Raw genomic sequence first — 18,812 nt, 5'->3', positions numbered from 1 at the left:
ATATATTAAACTATCGCGTCACAATGGTTTTTCATATCTATGGTTAATATTTATGAAGAAAAGAAAACAATTTGCCAATTATTCAAAAAGTATAACTTTTAGTTATGTGATCCCCATATAAAATATAATTTCATGTCCCCCGGCCAAAATAAAATAAATATCGAAATCAGTCCATTATAAGCAAACCGAAAACGTATTAAACTGTAAATATATGTAAATGTGTCTTATGCAGATTCAAATGGAAACTCGCTCGTTTTTAATGTGTAATTCGAATGGTTCGATAATTGTATAATCTACCGGACCATTCTAGATACTCGGCCAATAAAATAATAAAACAATATTAAATAAGATTTAGAAAAAAATGTTTGTATAAACCTTGCGGGAAGGAAAATCGTGTGAAATGACACACCAGATATTTTTAACTGTATTAATATGGATGATCAGCGGAAAGAACTCGATTAGAATAAATTATTCATTTATTCGTCTCAATCAGCTAATAAACACCCCGAGGTGCGTTTATATCGGAAATTAGGATATTGTTTGCAATTTAAAGAATGAAATGACTTGTTCATTCCTCTCATATATTAACATTATATTTTTAGATAAATAGATAAAAAAAAAATGTGTGTTTATGAATTTAATTTAAAGATAAACAATGATCGTACTAATTTTATTATAATTAATAAAACGATTTTGCGGTTAAGAAAACCGCTTCTGGAAATCCTGAAGAAATTTATCTTGAACACGGGACATTTGGTTATTAACGACTACTTTTTTGTTGAGATTCGAAAGGGTGATAGCACAAAATCTATTCGGAGACATCAACGATATTTTTACCACTTTTTTTCTAACAGTCATTTAAAAAACTCGCTAAAAAGGTCTTTTTTAACTCTATTATGTATTATTAGTTAAGGAAATAAATATATCAACAATGTTTTATTAAGATACGAGTAATTTATTCATTGTGAATAGATTTTTAATTTTTTATTTAATGCAAGGTAGTAAAATATAAAAATGTTGACGAATCCTTGTCAAAGTGCTGCTACACATTTGCTAAACAATGGTGAATTCCCACATGCGCAAGCGTAAGGTTGGTTTATATAGATTGGCTGACACAATCTGGCCATAACTTGTAGCCGACCCGTCTAGTGTCGGATTCTAACCTTTGGGCAAACGCTTGTGATGCTCTTCTCAGTATTGTTTCAGAACTTTAAACGGATAAAAATTTGTGATCTCCTCATTTTTATTACTTAAAGAATTTTTCCAACCTTCAAAGTCAATTATTAACTCTAGTTTACGACAATATATTTTAAAATTCTATCATTTGGGTGTAAATATATTATCACTTAACTTTAACATCATATTTTTTATTTAATACTAGGAGACCCGGCAATGCTTCTCTATTGTTATGGCGTAGGTTAAAAGAGAGGACACTCAGCTCTCCAACGGATATATTAACGTGGGAATGGGACAAAATGCAGAGGGGAATAAAAACAAAAAAATTATCCAAATAAATCAAGGTGAAAAAATTTCAATTTTTAAAATGGTATTTAAAAGTTTCATACGCCACTAAAAATAAATATGAAATACTTTTACCTAAAAAAAACTTAATGACCTACTTGACTAAAATTCTCATTTTTTTTTCTTTTTAATTTTTAGTGAATAAAAAATCATTTAGTAGAATCAGTATTATATTTTTATTTTTCTTCAGAGACCAATCGATCGGAATATAATCACTATGAAAAGATATATAAAAGGAAAATCCTGAACATTTAGCAAAAAGCCTCAATACAATCGAATGAACGGTATGGCAGTGCATAAAAAAAAATTCATTTTTATATATTAGATAGTATAATATAGATTTACAAAACCATGAGTAATTAATGAGTAACTAAATTAATAATTATTTGATAAAAAAACGAAAGTAGAATTTCTAGGTTATCTAGTACCATTTATATGAATTTTTATCATTTGCTACCTTCTGATGTGACAGTTTACTATACTTTTATTTCAATTGTATCAAGCTATGCCTGTCCTAAAATCACCAAGGTTTTGTTTCTTTCTCTTTTATTTCATTATCATTGTTATTATTAGTACTTTATGAACTATCAGAAATATTTTTAAGAAATAAAAAAATTCAACCAGGAGAACTTTTTGCCCCCTTTGTCTCTCCGGTCCTATACCCCCTGATGATGTACCATACAGTCAACCATCCATCGCTTCTAAAAGATCTATGTGGTTGAAGTATTAAAGGGTTTCCAATTCCTCGATATAATAATATTATTTGATTAGTTTATGGGGGGAATAAAAAAAGACTTTAGGAGTAATTTATTTATTTTATATTTATGAAAAAATTGAATAATGAACTCTCATCTAAAAGCGCTGTAGCTTAAAAGTTATTTTAGCCACGAAACTTAGAGTCGAATATTTTTTGTAAATAAGTATTTGATGCCCACTTAAGCAAACGTTGGGTGGTATTTACTCTCTGCAAATATCGCCATAACTTTACTTCATTTTTTTTTAAATCTTATAAATTCGTTTTTATTTTAAATCCTTCAATCTCTCACACTGAACGAATAGGCCCACTTCAAGCATTTTCCATGAAGGATGGAAATCGTCATATATAGGATCGACGTAGGAAAACAAAAGAGGTCGTAAGTTGAACCACTGGGCATTGTTCAGGATCCTGGTTAATTCAATAGAATGCAAATCTATAAAGGATGAGGAAACTGAACAACGTATAAAATTTGAAAATCCTAATGCAAACGCTCAATCTGAAATCGTTGATCTCTGTTAAGTACTTCCTGAAATACCATTGAACCCTAATTTTCATTTTTCATGAATTAAATTCACTCTACTCATCTGTTATTTAAGATATCAAAGTTGGATTGAATTCCACTGGAATATTGACAAAATCAGTTTTTAATGACACAAAGGTTTTCTGTTAAAAATTCACTATTTCTTATTACAAACGTTTTATGATTTTATATTATATAATTTACCAATTTTAATCCCAAAAAATACTGATATAACTAAGTTTAACTATTGAAATAAATAACAATAATAAAATTATTTGTTATAATAATATTTTTGAAAATAGAAGATAAATAAATATGATTTTCGAAATTCTATATGTGATAATGAAAAATATTATATAGAATTATATATTACATTGATTGTTCCAAAGGTTTCACTCTCACTTCGAATCCCAAGCTGATTGTCGGAACGGCATACATCAATTCTGCAAGGAAATTAAAAAGAAAATGGAAAGTATATTCTGAAACGGGGTAAAGGTAGTGTTACTTTATTTCAATGATTATTTTATTATTTTTTTTATGATTTTCTCAAAAACTGAAGATTTTGATTAGACAAGTAGTCAAGTTCATGTCAAGTGGTCTAGTTAAGTGGTCTTTAAAATCAAATCATCAATCACAATCAAATCCAGTCAAGTGGTTTTTAAAATCACATAAGTCTTATTCCCACTAGACTAATTTGACAGGTCCTAAAGGCCACTTTTTTATACAACTTTAATTTTTTTTATTTGAAGACAATCATCATCTCTAATTGTAAACAATGGATAAATATATATTATCAAAGAACTGAATAAGGTGATGATAGTTGACCGTAGATACATAAAAGGAGAAGATGGTCGAGGAGAAAAAATCATCAAGATGACCAGAAGAAAAAAAAATACAAATAAACAAACGAATTATTTAGTTGACAAAAATTTGTTTTTTTGTTTTTATAGCCCTGATGAAGACCTGAAAATTAGATCGAAACGTCGGCACAAATAAATAATTCGTTTGTTTATTTGTGTTTTTTTCTGCTGACCGCACCCCCCACCAACTTCGCCTCTTAAAGAACTTAATAATTAACTAAAGGGAGTAATATATGTTTTCGTGTTTCCATGGTTGCTATAACCAGTCAGATTTTATTTTCACTGACATATACGAAATATATAAAACCAGAAACTGGTGTTTGTGGAAACAAAGTTCATAAGAAGTAGAAATATTAAGATTATCAGATTAACTAATTAAAAAAAGCTCTTTGACAAAAATACTTCTATGGTTTTTCATAGAACTGTTTGACCATTGTGAACAGTTATTGAGAAGAATGTGGAAAATACGATTCAAAGATTTTTAGTTAAGATTGTCAAAAAATATTCATCGAGGTTTTTCATGCTGTTTTTCAATTTCAGACGCTTTTTAAATATTGCTTAAACTATCTTAAAGTCTCCTGTTCCCGTTTTCAGTTAGTGATATAGGACTTGTGCTATGATCTCCTCTTGTGAGATTGTGTCGTGCATCGACCAACCTACTCAATATAATTTTCTGTTTAAAAATTCAGATAAGTAAGGCTGCCATGGAGGGCGGGAGCGGAGAGTTTCATGCCGTTTTTCAATATCAGGCGCTTTTTAAATATTGTTCGATTTAATTGTCGATTACTAATTTCGTCAAGGGGGTACGAAAAAAAAAGAAGCTATAATTAAGTACAATATAATGTGAATGAGAGAAATGCTTCCTTCTGTTACCCGAAGGTATTTTAAGGGGTATAGGTAATGTAAACTATATGCGGAGGGTCGCAGGCGCCAATTGCACATTAGTAATATGGTGAACGAGGTTTTTTTAGGTTTAGTTACCATAAGATTTATACCTCCTATATGTATGTATTCAATAACCAATTTCGTGAGGAGGGTACGTAGATAAATTCCATAAGATTTCATCAAATTCAGAGATTCATATGTTAGTTCAGTTTTATAATTGTTTATGCGATTATTAATACATTCCATTTATGCTATGCCGAGGTATATTTATTTTTTATTCTTTTGCTAGTAAAAACGTCCATAAGTAAATAAATAAAAGTTATAGTTTTAGTAACAAAAAATAGATAATTTTATCTATTTTATATTATTTATTTATTTATATTATTTATCTATTTATAATTTTATATATTTTATCTTCGGTATGATTTATTTTATTAAACTATGCTTATTAGTTTCGTGGCTCTACGATTCGGTGTCGAATCCTGGCCTACTCCAGCAGCTTCCACCAATTGTCTCGGTCTCTTGCAGCCACCATCCAATTCCGAAGCCTCAGCATATTTAAATAACTCTATCACGAAACCTAAAATATGCTTATAGTAATAAAAAAAAATACTGTAATAAGGAGTAGTAATATATTTTGAATTGCTTAAATTCTCTTAAACGATACAAAATATGTTACTGTTCATGTCGAATCCGATATTAGGGAATGAAGTAAGCAGACAGATTAAAATATAATACTCTCTTTTTTTTTTTATGAATGTATTAAAATAAAAAAGGAAACATGTCTTTTTAAGTAATTTACTTTTCCAGAGCCGTCTGTAACTCAAAGTTGAGGTGTAGGTTTTTGCAACCTGGGAACTGCTGTGGTGACGGTTCTAATCCGGCCTTAGGGGTCGACTTTTCTTTCTGTTACGTAACCACTAAATGAAAACTTGACCTCCCACTATGGCGTTAGAATATGGTAGTAATCTGTAGATAACCTCTCCGTATGTCAGTAATTTACTTTGTGGTTAAAACCTGTAACTTCCGAGTTCTTATATTGATCAACCTAAACCAATTAATTTCGTGTATATCATTTTCAGCACCACTTATTTTTTTTTTATTTCTTCTGTTTATTTCATGAGTAAAATATTGTCATGATATTTTTACGATAAAACCTAGAGTCTTTTATAGGCTTTCTTTGATTGAAAAAAAATACTGAAGTAATTACTGACATTATATTTCACACTGATGGATAGGCGTTTCCCACCTTGAATCTGACATTGAGAAATGATTCGAGCGGAGAACTGAGATAAAAAAACTACCTATCTTTTAATAATGACTTAAAAAAAACAAAAAAAAAGACGAAAGTACCTATTTTTTATTTATTTTTTTAAATTCAAACAAAAATGACCATAAATCACATATTTTTTCCTAAATTACACTATAAACTGCCAAAGGTCACTTTAAATCAGTTTCAAATCCATTCAGTAAATGTTTTTTTAATAAAAGTGGTATTAAGGACCAGCATGGTTTTGAAGAACTATTACTCACTATTTTGAAATAATCTCAATACAAGTACACACAAATACGACATGAGGATGGTGATAGAAACAAACACCTTGTTTACAGAACACTTTTTTTGACTTCTTTTAGATTCTAAAACTCGAGTCGAATTGAAAATATTTGCTAGAACTATATATATTAAGTATAAAAAAAAATCATAAAGTTAGATTTCTAAACTTTTATTACCAGCTAAAAGGTATCCATTAAGAACATACGTAAAATTGAATAGCTGGTATAATTTATCACGGGTTCGCTTATAGATTGAAAATACCTATTCCAAGATATGTATGTTGGCTTTTAAATATTTAATAAATATGAAAGGGTATATAACTCATAAGAGATGGTATAATTCTAAAGAGATAATTAATATTCCGCACACCAATATAAATTATTTATAAATCAGTTTTATTCTGCACTTCAATAATTATTAAATCCACCGTTCTGAGCTCCACAATCAAAGTATAATTTTTTTTTCCAATCTTTCCAAATTTATTTTTAAGAACATTGGCATATTTATCGAGTCAAATATGACTTCATAAATTTAAAAATATACTTCCACTATTGCCATTAGGCTATATTATTTATTGTATATAACCCTGTTAAAATTCTTGGATAAAAACTTGAATTTTTTTTTTTTATGCACACACTATATTTAAAAAAATACAATCTGAACTATAGTGTAAATGTAAATTAAAGTTATACACTTTAAGCACTGAGTAGTACAATTAAATGAACAGTTGTATGATTTGTATAATGGAAGTTGGTCCACTGTCAGGTGGCAGGGGGTACTCCCCCATAGTACTTCGAAATAATTATTTTTTTATTTAAATATAAATATATAAAAAAAAATAGATAATTTGTATCATCTCATTTTTGTTATCGTAAGCCTGAAAGGATAAAATATCGATGGTTGATTAGTAAACATCGATAGTTATAAAATGCCGGTATAAAAACCATCGATATCCCCTTTCTAGCCTGATAATTTCGGGAAATTAAATGATGAAAAGGTCAAGTGTACTTATTTTTGGTAATAAGGATAGTATTTAAACCTCGGAAATGGAAATTTATTTATAAATATAGATTGATATTTACTCATTTTACTAAGTGATCTAGTTCTACAAATATTGATTAATTTTCAGTAATATTATACAGTAATAACAAGTAATAATAGTTTAATTGTCATATTATCTTATGGGAATCCAATCATTCATAAGAAAAGGTTGGTAGCTATGAATACAATCACAAACGACATATTAAATATTATAAAGAGCGGAAATTCGTTGGAATGTTTAGATAATTTATATTAAACAGGAAAAACCAATAGGAGATAAAATCTTGAATAAAAAGGAAAAAATGAATTTTGCTCTTCTTTTATAAAACTATTCAGTTCACCCCTAATGTCCAAAATATAGATAAAAGAATTCAACCAGATGGCAAACTATTTACGCTAGTCTGAAAAGTGCTAATTACCTAAAGGTAAGTAAACGCCTCTAGGTTTTTAAAAATAAAGTGATTTTAAAATTGAATGAGCAGATTACATGTGAATCGAAAGCTGAATGTAGGTTATTATTAAATTAATTGATTAATCGTTGTAATTAAAAATTGGTCCAGTACGATTCATTCGAACGTTAATAAGGGAAGTTGTATATAAATACTGTGAATGACCACTAATAATTAAGGGAAATTAATATCTATGTTTAGGATGGGTCATAATTGATTAACGTTTTTTCTAAAAGGGCTAAAATAAAATAAGTATTGCAAAATGTTTAACACAGTAATGCTTCTCAAAGTATAGAAGTGAATACAGAGAAGAGGTTAAAGCATTCTTCTGGAACAAGTTGAAAGTCAAGTGGACTCTCAGCAGAGAGACCTTAAGTTCAATATGAAAAGGTGTGTGTAAAATCACTGTAAGTAGCTGCTATGTGACTTTAGTGGGAAGATGAATCTCACATACTGAAAATCAGCGAATTTGGCCAATCACCAACATTATACTCATGTAGCAAAACCAAAATACCACAAATACTTTGAACGTAAAACTTTTGTCCAAACTCAGGTTTGATGTTCCAATTCGATTTTTAGACAAATTCAGAATTTCCAAAACGAAATCTGTGCATTAAACATCAAATATTTCTGTACGCAAAGTCTGTTGGATAATTTTGTTGTCACTATGTGGCTGTAATTGTTTTAAGACACCATTTTTGTATATTAACATAGGCCGATAAAGAGAGGAGATGGCTTACACATTTCTTATCTCACGTTGTGTCAGCGCTATACAGCGGGTTCAGTAATCCTATGTAACCCCCTTTTTATGAAGATTTTTGAGTTTTTCTAAATGAAACTTGGTAGGCTTTTGTTTAAGTAAAATAAATTTTGCTATCCAATTTGATAGTGGTTTTAGAAGGTGTAAATCACAGGAAACCTAAAAAACAAACTCGTTTGAGAATACATTTTGCCAAAAGAATTCTTCATCATAATTAAGGCATTTATTGATTCGGCGTAGTCATCATGACATGCATTTGAGTCTTCTCGACCGATGCACGATGTCTTTTATACATTCCGCCATTAAAGAGTGGGGGTGAGGGATGCTGGAACCTAGGCAACAGTTCACCAGTTCGTTCTCCTTTGTCATTATCCTCTGGCTTTCCTGATCCCCATACATTGTATTATGTGGGCAGTGACATCTTCCCGGTTGTGGTTGAACACAGGTTATCTATACTTTTAAATATTATTTTTATTTATAATCATTATTTTTTTCTGCGTATATTAACATAGAACATTCTAAACTATTCTGTAGCATAGTTAATTTATAAGGTCCGCAAGTGTTTTTTTTTTAAGTTTTATACAAAGCCTAGTCCGAAAAAAGAAATTGCTTTTGTGCATGAAATACCAAATATATTCTACTCTATTAAATATATAAGATATAGTAATACAATATCAAGAAAAATGTTCTGTCGTGAACCTAGGATTTGCTTATTTTTAATATATTTTCAAATGATACATATATATTAAACAACATATTTATTAATAAATATATCATTCGTAAATTAGAATATGATTGGCTATTTCTATAAGTTATAAAATAAAAAAGTATATGTGAGCTACTGAATGCAACAGTATTGTTAGTTAAACCTGAAAGTTTGGGGTTTACAAAACGTTTGAGGAGGTTCTATTAAACTGTTATTAAGGATTAACAGCTTATTCTGTTCAAACTGACTAATCACAAGCATACTCAACAATTTGTAAGCATTTGAAGTTAAAGCATTCAGTAATTAATTTTGTTGTTATTTAAACTTTTATTAAAATAATACAATGTTCCACACTAAAGGACTATAAATATTAATGTCGTTAGCACTCAATCATGCTGCATATACTTACTAAAAAAAAAATAGAAAATCAAATAAATAGTAATAAGAATAAAAATAAAATAAGTAAGAATAAATTAAAATTGATATTAATAAGAATAAATGCATAACAATAATCAACATAGGAGAAAAATGAAAAAAAATAAATAGGATAACAAACTAAAATAAAGTAAATCATCTTGAACTATTTAATAACTAATTAAATGATTATTGTTTTATGAAAAGTGATTTTGATGAGAATAGAATGGACTTACACCACTTTTTCTCTAAACGGCACATTTGCAAAAACATTAAAAGTTGTCCAATAAAGAAGTATATTTATTGATTAAAATTACTGACTGATTTAATCAATGGAATCTTCTTGTGAATTTAACATCTAAAATATTTTTACTTCCAATCATCTCTTTTTAATTTAATCTGACAATGTATCTCGAACCGAAACTTCATCCAACCATTGTACACTTTACAAATGATATCTATATATCATATTTGGTAATAAAATAAGGTAACTAACAAAATGAAAATTATAATGTTAAATGTATGAAGAAGATGATCAGAGTAGCGGTCAAAAGAGAACAAAAATAGTTTAGAGCCTTTTTATAGTATTTGAAAAGTCTCTAAAACTATCAACTTGAACCAACAGTCACTTACCATATCGTAGTGTCAACATTATTCTTTTAAAAAGTATAAAAGTATTTTAGAAGTTTTATATTCTTATTTTTTTTTTTTTATAATTTTAAAAGGTTGTGGATTTTAATTAACTGTACAATAAAATGCAATTAAATGGAAACAATATATTTCATAACTTCCTAAAGCTGACAAAAATCCAGGAAATTACGCACAGCAACTATGTGAATACCTACATTGTTTAATTTACTACTGATTTGAGGTAATTATTTTTTATATTTATTAACAGATCGGTCTGGTGGGTCTTACACGTTTGATATAACCGTTACATGAGGTAATTATTTGAAATGAATAAATTAGTATCATTATTGAAATCACTGTTCTTTTGCTTCAGAATTATTACACTGAAAAAGGTAGCATAACAATGTAGAGGTTACTAAGTAACAGTTGTTTAGATATTCACAATTTAAACATTTATTTATCTAATTGTTGCTTAGTCTCGTCTTATTGTTATCTCCAATTTTTAGGATAATAATGCTTGAAATTAGGATATAATGTTTTACATAGTACTTGATCTTTCGTAGTCTGTAATATGTAAGATAGGTGGCGAGAAAGGCTGTGCTGTACAATAGGCTGGAGTCCTGGAGGTCTATTGTATTTCTTGGGACGCATAAAAAGGGTATGAAAAGACCTTGAAGATCATTGTCCTTTTACAATAGATTAAGTTTTTAATAACACTCGTTTTCGTTTGTCGTTCTTATAATTGCAATTGCAAACATGTCAGTATTCTTATTTACAAAAAGACTTAATTTTTTTTCTCAATATAATAATACGTATTAAAAGTATGTCGGAACAACGCCGAGTAATGCTGAGGGAGGCAGTGTCAGAACATATTTCGGTGTAATTGAGTTTTATCTTTGAGAAAAAAAAAATATATATGTATGTATATATATCGAATCTGACTCAACTATTATTTTTGTAAATTAAATATGTATTCTTGGTCAAAAAGACGAAAAAATAAGGTAATTTAATCTTCACGATTGGAAGAGGGCACTGAAACGTTGAAGAAAAAGTAATAAAAAATAAGGACAATATAAAGTAATTTTACAAGTAGAGTAGAGAATCGATTATCTGAACTAACGTCGTATGTGAAATCTGCTAGAACATATAATATTGCTTGATTAAAAAAAAAAAATTGTAAAATAAAAAACTGAAAGCAGAGAATGTGTTTAATTTAGAACTTCTCAGTTGATAAGAAATGCCAAAATATAAATCTCTGCTGCAAAAAGCTGACAATAACTGGTGGTGGCTTCCGGATTTCTGAAGGAAATTCATATACAGGATTGTTGAACTATCTATGAATACGGAGATATTTGACGTGTATATATGAAGAAAGTATTAAAAATATTGACTGTAATATGAAATTGAGAATGAATAGACATGTTAAGTAACATTGAATTATTGATATAATACATATTTTGAGTTTCAAAGAAAAGGATGGTGTAATTATTGTATTGAGTCAAAAATTATTTTTTTAGTAATAAGAATTAAAAGATTTAAGATCACAATTAGAGGTAATTTCCTTATTAAATTGAATTATTATAAGTATTCACCTCTATTTGAATGTATTTTATATGTAAATAACATGTATGCATCTATTTAAACACAATTTGTGATTTTAAAATAATTATTGTTATATTTGAATTTAAAGATTGATTACTCAAGGTCACATTTAGTTGACATCCATAGCCTTTGGTCAATACACCAAATAAAAAAAAGTGCATATAGTACTGTTCATATGTAAAGTACAAATTCATATTAAAATTGTCAAGTATAAGCAAAACCGAATTTCATTAAAAATCAAGGAGCTCATAATGCTTTATTTTGAACATCTATTGAATAGATGTTGGAACTAACTTAGGTTCAAACTAGTTAAAAGTGCCTTCAATTATTTTAAAATTAACTAACTACAGAAGTTGCTATCTTTAGCTCATGAAGAGAAGTTTATTGAGTATTTCTTTGTATTGTGATATAATTGCAGCAGTGTTGGAGTGTTTCTAAATTCCAAGTTTTTAAATCTAAATTGTCTGTTTTGGTTTATTAAAATGAACTTATTATAAATGAATAGTGATAACCATGGCTATAATAAATAGAAAAATCAAATTATGAGGTGTAGATAGTTGATCGTAGATTACTGATTGGAGAAGATGGTTGGGGGATTTTTAAATAGGTTATGGTTCTTAATCATAAATATTGCTTTTCAAATGTACTCTATTTCTTTATAAGAATAATTTCTGGAATCTCTAAAAAAACAAAGCTACTAGAGAGGCACTCACAGTACGGAAAGATGGCAGGCCATGTGAGGTGAAAAAGTTCTCCGAGAAAATAAAGAGAAATCAAAAGAGAGGTTAAATCATGGTGAACATCCTACCGTAGCAACCACAGAGAAGAAGTTGCTCTAACTCCCTTGAGAACAGGCCATACTGTTCCCCCGCACTCTTACCGGATCTATCCGTGAGTGAATGTATGTAGGTGTGTGTGTATGTAGCTTTATTATAACAACCCATAGTTTTTGATGACCAAAAGGTTTAACACTTTTAAACAAAAACGAACAAAGAAAGTAAAATAGTTTTAAAATGTAAATCATATATTTTTATTTTAAAATTCTAGCATATTAGAATAGAACTCTTTTCAAGCATAACTAGGACATTCTAAAAAATATATATACTAATATAAAAAGTTTAATTAATATTATAAAATAATATAGATACCTTTCCATGTGAATAAAATCTTCAAAATGTATTATTATGCCTAGTTCAATTTTGAAATCATAAGTGAGTTTGCAAATTACCACAAATCAGATGAGAGTATCTTTGTAGTAATTTTGTATATATCTGATTACTTAAAAAATGATCAATAAAACATTAGCATAAAGTTTCTAATTCTGACTTCTTCAAAATGGATTTATTCCTCTTACTACAATTTAGTTTAATTTTGCTTAATGTGTATATGTATTATTTCATCAATAAGCTATCAGTTAAATTGTTTATACTTTCTTTTAGGACCCAGAAACAAATATCTGCATTTTTTGACAATGCAGAGAAATATTTTTCAGTGCAAAATCACAAAAAACATAAAAATGTTCAGCCATGATTCTCTGATTATGGAGCCTCGACAAGGGGAACTACCTCACATTCAGCTGAAGAATGACAGACCATTAGTTGTATTGTTGTCATGGCTTAATGCAAAGCCAAAACATACAAAAAAGTTTGTTGATTTGTATATGAATAAGGGATTCGATGTTCTAAATGTAGAGACGTTTATGTGGCATTTACTGTGGCCGATCAGAGGTTCTCAGGTAATACTAATTTATTTTGTTAATGTATAAAGAATGAAATATAATTTATTAAAAAATAAATAAAATATCTACAGTTAATTTTATTGAATCAGAATGATGAAATGTCTCCAGCCTAATTTTGAAATCTAATTATAATTCATTTCTCATAAATACTAATGGTGATATTGAGAAATTTAAAAGTTATAAAATATTTATTACTCAATTATCTCTTAAGAAAATGGTTGCTTGTTCATTTTACATTTTTTAATTAATTACAAATAAATATTAAAAACTGGAGTTTCCACATTTTAAAGAGTAAATTTTTATTGCATTGGCCTAAAACTTTATTGATCAAATTACACATCACTAACTATTTAAAATTTTACTAACCTTGGTAGTGATTTTCAAGCCCGGAGTTTTATGACAAATTTAATATTGTCTCAAGCTAAATATACCAAAAAGTTTCAGAGAAGAATTCATTTGCTGAAATATTGATAAAATAGGATTCAAAAAGTTTTTATACGTGTACATAATAATAAATATGTTAAAATTCTTACATTGTTTTTACAGGTCACTGCCTCAAACATTCTTGAGTTTATACATGAAAATAAACGTTTTCAACCTATCTTGGTCCATGGATTGTCTAGTGGGACCTATGTTTGGTCAGAAGTTTTGGTTAAGGTTGCAGCTGACATTCAGAAATATGAAAAAACTATAAATAGAGTTAAAGGACAAATTTTTGATTCGCCTCCTAGTGCTCCACCAGAATTTCAAAAGGCATTTGCTAAAGCGCTATTTGTGAAGATTCCTTTTCTTTCATACCTTTTTGAGAACTCTCTTACGTAAGTGTTTAGTGTTCCTAAATATAATTATATACTTATTGACATTTTGAAAAAAAGTATTTAAAATTAAATTTTCATTAAAGATTAACATTTTTAAATTTATAAAACTTTTACAGAATTAGTTACTAAATGCAGTTGAAACTTCTGAAGAACTTTCATGGAAATGGTTCCTAAGTAATTAAAACTACAAATTAGTATTTTAATAAAATAAAAATAAAACTAAAGTAAGACAAAGAATTGAAAATTTAGCAGTGAAAAAATTCATTAGTTTGATAAAGAAATGTCCATAATTGACTATTTTAAATTTTATAACAAAAAATTATAACAATGATAAATGGTATTTTTCCCTCATCATTCCCTCCAATGACATTCATTACCACTAACTGGAGTAGAATATCTTGGACTTAGATCTTCAATATAATTCAATCAATATTATCCTACTTTTATTATATATTATACCATCTATTATCAATACCTATTTTGGAATAATCATATTTTATAAATCAAATGAAAACTTGTTAGAACCCTCAAACTATTTGGAATAGTCAGTGATTTAATATCCAGTAGTTCCTAATATCATGGTGTACTTCTTCCCAATTTGACAGTAACTATCTTGTGTATGGAGGGCTGTCAGGTGAGACAGAAGACAAAATTGATTGAGGAGTTAGTAGTGTGTGTATGTAGTGAGTATGTAGTGGTGGTTTTTTAAAGTGGTGTAAAAAAAGGTGTTGTTATTGAGTGCTCAAAATATTTTGAAACATAAAGTTAGGCAACACAGTTTGATAACTTTCTAAAGTAGCCACACACTTAATATCATTGTTTTTATGTTATCAATTTAAAAAAAAAAAAATTCTAATTCTTATTAGGCCACATACATGTTATATACCACATACCATTAGAAAGAGATAAAGTCAAGTAGTGCACCTCAGAAACTGCATTCATTTTAACACAAAAAATTTATATTTAATATTATCAAATTTTTGAGACTGGTATTTATTGATTAAATAAATCAATTGGTATCTATGCTAAGTTTCAACACTCTTTACTATTTCATCAACTTTGTGATGAACAATGAAAAACTAACGTTTCGGCCAATTTGGCCATTCTCAAAGACAATCTTAAATATAAATTTACACCTCACATCCAATTATTTAAAAAATTATAGCAGGGTATTCTGCCTTGGTTATTAATAACAGTAAAATCTCCCTATTTTGTCACAATGCCGTTAAATTCTCCAAACTTTCAATTTAGATCAACTTAACACTATCAACAATCTTGATAACAAAATAGTTTGTTGATAAGATGGTTGATAGTGTTAAGTTGATCTAAATTAAAAGTTTTGAGTATTAATGGAATTGTGATAAAATATGGTGATTTTAATATTATTAATGATCTAGGCAAAATAGCCTGCAACAAATTTTTAAATAATTGGATATGATGTGTAAATTTATATTTAAGATGGTCGAATTGGCTGAAACGTTGATAAAATAATAAGGAGTGATGAAGCTTAAAATGAATACCAATTGGTTTATTTAAAAAAAAAAATTAAGTAGTCAGGTATAATGTTTAAATCATAAGCAATTATTAAAGTAAAAACATAAAACTCATTTTCCATGACTTCAAGAAAAAAAATGAAAACGTACCAATGTGGCAAGTTGAGATTTGTCACATTAAATACTTTTTAACTTCAATTTGCATGGGAATGAAAACATCATGCTTTTCTTTGAATGAAGAATTTAGGATGTGGAAGAAGATTAATGATATCTTCTTTATAAATTTCACCGACATTAGAGTCTTGAAAACCAATTGAGAATCCCATTTGTCAATGCTATGGGGAATATTGGAAGAAAATTAAATATTTGTCACTCGACTGGTCTTTCTGGTTGCTCCCTCGCTGCCAAGAATTTTCGTAGACACTATGGAGTGATCAATCAATAATTTTTCATCTATGCACCAAGAGAAGCTTCCCAAAAAATAAAGATCAGACAAAGACAAACTAAACTATTTACTGTAAAAAATATAAGTCTTATTGGTTTTGATTTCGTTAAGCACTATGGAGTGACAACCAATAAAAATCTCACAAACTTTTCATTCTCTTTTACATCCTAGAATTAACTGTTAAAGGTGAGAGCAAAGGAAGTAGCGCATTTTCTGTTTCCTACTAATGTGTTCTGATCATTTAATTTCAAGTAGTTTATATTGATAATTATGTATAGTACAGACTGAAAGATAGAAACCATTTTTTAAAAGGTTTATGAAAATGAACCTGGTACCATTAACTAACAATTGTCCTGTCACAAAACTGAGCTCACCTAGGTGAGAGGACTGAGGAATGACAAAACAAGTATTATATATATTATAGCTTGATAAGAATTAATGATTAGAATCTTAAAGTGATAAAAAAATAAAGGAAAAATTAGATCATTCACATTCAAATGCTTGATCATTCATAACAAGCTCTGTGACTGAAATAACACCAAAATTTAAGGACGGCCCATATACTGTCAATTAATCTTTTAGAATATCATTCATGTCATTCCTTTATTGATTTTTTTTCTTAATTCCCCTTTACATTTTCCTTCAGATACCATTTATTCATCAGTTAGTAAAAGTTATTTTTCCTACATTCATTTATTAAAATGAAAATATTGATGATACTTCATTTAAGAGCCTTATTGGGTATCATTACTAATTATATCAATAATTATACTTTTTAATGTTTTTATATTATCATGTAAAGAGATCATCAAATGGATTGCTATTATTTTTCAGGTTTTATCTGTTTATATGCAACAAAATTGTGACAAAACACCTGAAAAGAGCATATGAGGCAGCTCATAATCCTCCAGTGAAAATTCCTTCATTGATGTTTATTTCTAAAGATGATCTAATTGCCCCCTTTCAACTGAATATGAATATGTTCCATTGCTGGAAGAAGAATGGTTTGGCGGTAGTTGAATTTCTCATTTGATTTTTATCAGTTCAAGTAGTTTATATTGATAATTATGTATAGTACGGACTGTCTTGTCTTATAATTTAATTGACAGAACAAAGCTCCATAATCCATATTAGCCAGATATAATAGTCACAAATAAAGCTGTGAAATATAATATGTCACTCGACTAACCTTTCTGGTTGCTCCCTAGCTGCCAAGAATTTTCATTGACACAAGGGAGTGATCAATCAATAATTTTTCATGTATGCACCAAGAGAAGCTTCACAAAAAACGAAGATCAGACAAAGACAAACTAAACTATTTACTGTACAAAATATGTCTTATTGTTATTGATTTCGTTAAGTACAAGAGAGCGACTACAAATAAAAATTTCACACACTTTTCATTCTCTTTTACATCCAAGAACCAGCTGTTAAGGGTGGGAGCAAAGGAAATAGCACATTTTCTGTTTCCTACTAATGTGTTCTGATCATTTGATAATTTGATTTCAAGTAGTTTATATTGATAATTATGTATAGTACGAACTGTCTTATAAGATATAATAATCTAGTTAAAATTGTACATCAAGCTGTTGTCAAGTGTTATAATTTAATTGACAGTACAAAGCTCCACATTCCATATTAGCCAGGTACAATACTCACAATAAATAAAGCTATGAAATATGATTGAGCATACTCTAGCAACAGGCCATGTCAGAATCATACAGTCCATAATACAAAATGAGATGTAATCTTCACAAAATAGAAAGTTTCTGATAGAAAAATGTTTTCAGTTCCTCTCTAAGCAAAGATGTATTTCAGTGGGGTAGACCTGTAAAATCGTAAAGCATTCACTACTATTATTAATAAATAGTTACATCTAGTGGCATTAATTAATGATGATATTGCTTACTTAAATATACCTCAGATATTGATTGAAAACCTGAATCACTTTGTTCTAAAACATTTTCTAATGACTAATATAATCATTTAATGAACAATGTAGAACTTATGCTCTTTAGTTAATTAAATGTTTGTTTTCTTATTTTTCAGGCTTTTGTGAAGTGTTGGGATAAATCTCGACACATTGGGCATTATCATTATCATCAAGAAGAATACATGAATCAGTTAAATTTATTCTTGGAATTTATTGGTCTTAATAATTTAGCTAAGCCAAATAGAATAAAATCTAAAATATAAGACAATTATTTAGATCATGGAAAATAAAGAAAATGTATTTATTTGTGTATTAACACTGCCCATGATAAAAATCTACTAATATATATGCACATATGCTCATACATATGTGTATGCTTGTGCATTCACAATCAGAAAGAAGCATACAGGGTGTTCCAGGGTATATATTCATCCCTCTCCCCTCCTCCATGATCTCTACATTTTTTGAGTTTTAGTGCTTATCGCTGGGTCGTAACTGGGTATGTAGTATTTAGAGGGTGTACCTATTTTTCTTACTTCCTCCACCACATCTTTTTTTTTTTAATCCCCCTCCCTTGCCATTTCTGGCATACGGGATGCGGGAGCAGTGGGGTAGTTCGCGCTGGGATTGCGCATGCCACTGCTCCCAATGATCTTCATCCGTTCGGTAGGCCCTTCTGGTGCGC

The 18,812-nt window shown here is 28.8% G+C and overlaps 1 protein-coding gene across 2 annotated transcripts in view; it reads left to right on the top strand.

Annotated features, from left to right (window-relative positions):
* Positions 1-18,422, top strand: part of LOC106678543 (uncharacterized) — a 26,385-nt gene extending 7,963 nt beyond the window's left edge. The window contains exons 1-5 of one of the 2 annotated variants that reach the window (XM_014417107.2): positions 8,683-8,793; positions 13,140-13,435; positions 13,985-14,256; positions 17,029-17,206; positions 18,244-18,422. In XM_014417107.2, coding sequence (XP_014272593.1) covers positions 8,754-8,793; positions 13,140-13,435; positions 13,985-14,256; positions 17,029-17,206; positions 18,244-18,390 — 933 coding nt within the window. In that variant the 5' untranslated portion in view covers positions 8,683-8,753 and the 3' untranslated portion in view covers positions 18,391-18,422. Of the gene's footprint in view, positions 1-8,682; positions 8,794-13,139; positions 13,436-13,984; positions 14,257-17,028; positions 17,207-18,243 lie in introns of those variants that run through there. The other variant, XM_014417108.3, reaches the window with a different exon arrangement.
* The last annotated feature ends 390 nt before the right edge of the window (positions 18,423-18,812 follow it).

This window comes from Halyomorpha halys, unplaced genomic scaffold (genome assembly GCF_000696795.3).
Source record: "Halyomorpha halys isolate HHAL.00 unplaced genomic scaffold, Hhal_1.1 Scaffold146.1, whole genome shotgun sequence".
Lineage (NCBI taxonomy): Eukaryota > Metazoa > Arthropoda > Insecta > Hemiptera > Pentatomidae > Halyomorpha > Halyomorpha halys.
This window is presented reverse-complemented; position numbering and strand designations above follow the sequence as displayed.